The sequence below is a fragment of the Nematolebias whitei genome, chromosome 9 (assembly GCF_014905685.2).
Source record: "Nematolebias whitei isolate Nwh7 chromosome 9, NemWhi1, whole genome shotgun sequence".
NCBI lineage: Eukaryota > Metazoa > Chordata > Actinopteri > Cyprinodontiformes > Rivulidae > Nematolebias > Nematolebias whitei.
In genome coordinates, this window is record NC_056506.1 from 16,552,730 (window position 1) to 16,557,829 (window position 5,100).

General features: G+C 41.7%; 1 protein-coding gene across 1 annotated transcript in view; it reads left to right on the forward strand.

Moving 5' to 3' along the window:
• Positions 1 to 1,684, forward strand: part of LOC119414897 (CREB-regulated transcription coactivator 1-like) — a 103,161-nt gene extending 101,477 nt beyond the window's left edge. Inside the window, exons 15-16 of the mRNA XM_037682016.1 lie at positions 1,227 to 1,310; positions 1,445 to 1,684. Coding sequence (XP_037537944.1) covers positions 1,227 to 1,310; positions 1,445 to 1,684 — 324 coding nt within the window. The remainder of the gene's footprint in view (positions 1 to 1,226; positions 1,311 to 1,444) is intronic.
• The last annotated feature ends 3,416 nt before the right edge of the window (positions 1,685 to 5,100 follow it).

A 5,100-nucleotide genomic window follows, 5' to 3' on the forward strand; every position in this document is an offset into this window, starting at 1 on the left:
GTGCGATTAGAGACGGGTGCGATTAGAGACGGGTGCGATTAGAGACGAGTGCGATTAGAGACGGATGTGAGTGTGAATAGTTAGAGACCGGAGAGACAGGCTGAGGAGTGAGTGGAGAGTAACAGAGAACACAGAGTCAAACATAAGGATCAGAGTGACATTATACAAGAAACAGAAATGGAAAAATAAAGACATAGAAATAGAAAGAACACAGACAAAGGGGCAAATTATGTCAGTGCCCCCCTATCAAGGGATGGCTCCTGATGTCCCCAAAGACAAAGCACAAGAAAACGGATAGGGTGGAAGGAGGGGGTGACACTAGGACGGAGAGCAACAAGGAAAAAAGTACAGAAACAGAAAACCAACAGGGCTTGACCTGGGAGAAACACAAACGAAACAAAAAGTTTCTATGAACGGCCCTGGGCAACGTTCAAAGATGATAAGGGTTCAAGTGGACAGTTCAGTGACACAAACATCCCAGTTCTTGCATGACCAGACATGTCAACCACTGAGCATGTTTGGGATGATCTGGATCGGCATATATGACAACGTGTTCCAGATCCTGACAACATCCACATGAAGAGTGGACCAACATTCCACAGGTTACAAAGAACAACCTGATCAACTGTATGTGAAGGAGATGTGTTGCACTGTGAGCCAAGTGATCTCACACCAGATCTTGACTGGCTTTCTGACCCACCCCCTCCATTACTGTAAAACTGCACATTATAGAGCAACCTTTTATTGTGGTCAGCCTAAGGCACACCTGTGCCATATTCATGCTGTCTAATCAACATCTTGATATGCCACAGCAGTGAGGTGAATGGATTATCTCTGTAAAGGAGAAGCCCTCACTAACACAGATTTACACACATTTGTGAACAATATATGAGAGAAAAAGTCCTGTTGTGTACAGAGAAAAGTCTTAGATCTTTGAGTTCAGCTCATGAAAAATGGCACCAAAAACAAAAGTTTATTTTTTGTTCAGTGTATCTTTTCATCAATTAATTCATCTATGATTGAGTTGCCAAATGATAGTGAGGTGATCTTAAGTATTCAGTTGCATCAGTGTTGTTTATTATTGTTATATTGTTTTGTGTTGTGTCTTATTTTAAATATTGCCGTGCCTTCTACAGCATTACTGTCAAACGTTCGTATCATTGTCCTTTAATGAGGCTTCTAATCTAAATCAAAATGACCAGGGTGTATTGCTTGTTTGCTTTCAGCACAATTCCATACTGGGTAGTGTCTTTGCAGACTTCTTTGACCAGCAGATGTCCTCCATTCAAGCCAGTGCTCTCTCACAACAGGTGTGTGTCAGCCAGCAGCACAAATGTTTGCACTCTTGCTTTTACGTTTTATTCCTTTCTGCTGCTTCAAGAAGATGATAGATGCAGCAATCATATAAAATGTGTGTGAAACATTTGTCTTTTGTGATCACCAGTTGGAGCAGTTCAACATGATTGAAACCTGCATCAGTTCTGACAGTCTGTATAACCAGACCTCCACCCTCAACTACTCCCAGGCACTAATGATGGGCTTGACTGCTCATTGCAACCCCCAAGACTCACAGCAGCTGGGCTACAGCAGCCATGGCAACAGCAGCCATGGCAACATCCCCAATATCATTCTCACAGGTGTGTTTCAACTTAACCTTTTGCTTCTTAAGTCCCGTTTGTACTGATGACTCAACTAACGCCTAGGGCTGGGCAATATGGACCAAAATTAATATTGATATTTTTAAGATAAATTGCGATATACAATATATATCAATATTTCTTCTTCATAAAGTAATAACAAAAATATATTTCAGAGTCAAAGCTTTGTCCCAGTTGTCACACAGGCACATGTATGAACAAACAGCTGTAACTGTACAAAATAAATGTCTAAAAAATAAACTATTTACATACATTAAATAAAAATCCTCTTCAGCTGCGCCGCCTTCACGACGTTAGTCGGCGCGTGTGAAACACCACGAGGGGCTGTTTGTGTTCAGTGAGGGAGGAGGAGGGGCCGTGTGAAGTTGGAGCAGACGGGAGAAAAAGAACTACAGTAGTCCCTCGTTTATCGTGGGGTTCCATACCCTGAAACCCCGCGATAAGTGAAAAACTGTGAAGTAGGAGTAGTCGTACAAGTAGTAGTTTTATTTTAGTATTTATTTACATACAGTGCCTTGTGAAAGTATTTGGCCTCCTTGAAATTTTCAACCTTTTGCCACATTTCAGGCTTCAAACGTAAAGATATAAAATTTTAATTTTTTTGTGAAGAATCAACAACAAGTGGGACACAATCGTGAAGTTAAATGAAATTTATTGGATGTGTCAAACTTTTTTAACCAATAAAAAACTGAAAAGTGGGGCGTGCAATATTATTCGTCCCCTTTACTTTCAGTGCAGCAAACTCACTCCAGAAGTTCAGTGAGGATCTATGAATGATCCAATGTTGTCCCAAATGACTGATGATGATAAATAGAATCCACCTGTGTGTAATCAAGTCTCTGTATAAATGCACCTGCTCTGTGATAGTCTCAGGGTTCTGTTCAAAGCGCAGAGAGCATCATGAAGACCAAGGAACACACCAGGCAGGTCCGAGATACTGTTGTGGAGAAGTTTAAAGCCGGATTTGGATACAAAAAGATTTCCCAAGCTTTAAACGTCCCAAGGAGCACTGTGCAAGCAATCATATTGAAATGGAAGGAGTATGAGACCACTGCAAATCTACCAAGACCCGGCCGTCCCTCTAAACTTTCATCTCGAACAAGGAGAAGACTGATCAGAGATGCAGCCAAGAGGCCCATGATCACTCTGGATGAACTGCAGAGATCTACAGCTGAGGTGGGAGAGTCTGTCCATAGGACAACAATCAGTCGTACACTGCACAAATCTGGCCTTTATGGAAGAGTGGCAAGAAGAAAGCCATTTCTCAAAGATATCCATAAAAAGTGTAATTTAAAGTTTGTCACAAGCACCTGGGAGACACCAAACATGTGGAAGAAGGTGCTCTGGTAACATGAAACCAAAATCAAACTGTTTGGTCTCAATGCAAAACGATGTTTGGTGTAAAAGCAACACAGCTCATCACCCTGAACACACCATCCCCACTGTCAAACATGGTGGTGGCAGCATCATGGTTTGGGCCTGCTTTTTGTAAAGTTTGCAGATGATACAGCGGTGGTGGGATGCATCACAAACAATGATGAGTCCAACTGTAGTGAACTTGACCTGATGTCAAATCTTGACCTTAGGATCATATGGTCAGAAACTGTCATTTCATTGATTTGCATCCAGAAATACAGGTTGATCGATCCTGAGACTTTCTTTCTTGAATTAATCAAGTGGAAAAAGACAATTCTCTATGATCATTACTATTTTACAAATGTTTTGATAATCAAAGTGTTTTGGTTCAAACAATGTCTACATGTTGAAGTGAACTAATCATTTTTATTTACTTAAACGTTAGTAATGATTCTTAATCCTCAATTCAAAGTGAAATCAAGTTAGAGTACGTTACAGAGTAATGATTCAATTTCTTGATCATCTGCTTTGAAGTGAGCAAAGTTGTAAGTGTGTCAAAGTTCAAGCTTCGGTCAACTAAAAGTTTACTGAAAAGAAATGTCATGTTTAACTTTTACAGCGAGATACTAGGAGGAGTGACTCCACGAAGTCTGGTTTTTCCATGATATCTTTCTGTCTCTTCTTAAACAATCTGAATCTTTTCCTTGACTTTTAATAACACCTTACATCACAAAACACACCTCTGTTGGGGTCCATCGACCAATCAGAGGCTCTCAAACTAACCGGAAGTAGAGCCCATTAAAATGTTGGCACTTCCTAGTTCATGCAGAGAGTTTGGGAGTTCCAGAATGCAGAACGCTGGCATTCAGGATGCTGCTGAATTAGAATCAAGCTGAACCAGAGACGACTTTGGGAATTATAACTTCTGTTTGGCTAACACCACGACTCCGAGGTCTTTAGCTGTTCTTACGGAGACGCTGAACAGTGGCTCGAAGTGGGACTTCACGCCGGAACTGATCTATCTTCAGAAAAGGTAAAAGTCGACCTTCACCAAAAGTGTACTGTTGGGACAAGCTGATTTCCAAAGGAGCGTGCTGTTCTGGTTAAAACAGACAAATTCCCTCACACATCTCTCTGTAGACAAACTTCACTTTCCATCTTTAAACTCTCCTATCTGCTAGCAAATTAATCCAGATGTCTTCAGAAATGTCTGTGGTGAAGCAACGGAAAATCATGGCCGTATGGTTTTCCTGGTTGTAAAGCTGATTGATTATGTTGTTATTTTCATATTCTGCCAAATTAATGTAAACGTTTGATGTTAAACTTTGATTCTGTAAATAAATGACCACATTCATTTTGATGGGTCAAAGATAAATAACGTCTCACGTCCACATTTTTGTTAAATTCAATGCACGACATCATTCAGTCCAGAAAAATGAAAGAACTCGTTTAATGTATGAATATATCTCAGGATATGTCATACTACACAGCTACAGGCAAGAGGTGGAACACCTGGAGAGCTGGTGCAAAGAGAATAACCTTCACATCAATGTGAAGAAGATAAAGGAGATGATTGTGGACTTCAGAAGGAACAAAAACACCTACACCCCCCTGAACATAAGAGGATCTGCGGTGGAAGTGGTCTCCAGCTACAAGTACTTGGGTGTACACATGAATGACAACCTCAGCTGGAGCAACAACACCACCAGCCTGATCAAGAAAGCTCATCAGAGACTCTACTTCCTCAGACGGCTGAGGCGAGCTGGTCTGGAAGCTCAGTCCTCACCTCCTTCTACAGGTGTGCAGTGGAGAGCATCCTGTGCTCGAGCATCAATGTGTGGCATGGAGGCTGCACAGCTGCAGAAAGAAAAGCTTTGCAGAGAGTGGTGAAGGCTGCACAGAAATCTGTCGGAATCAGTCTCCCCACCATCACAGACATCTACACCTCCAGATGCAGGAAGAGGGCCACCTGCATCATGAAGGACCCCACTCACCCAGCACACACACTTTTTGCCCCACTCCCCTCAGGAAGGAGGTTAAGGAGCATTAAGTGTAGAACCACTAGACTGAGGAACAGCTTCTACCC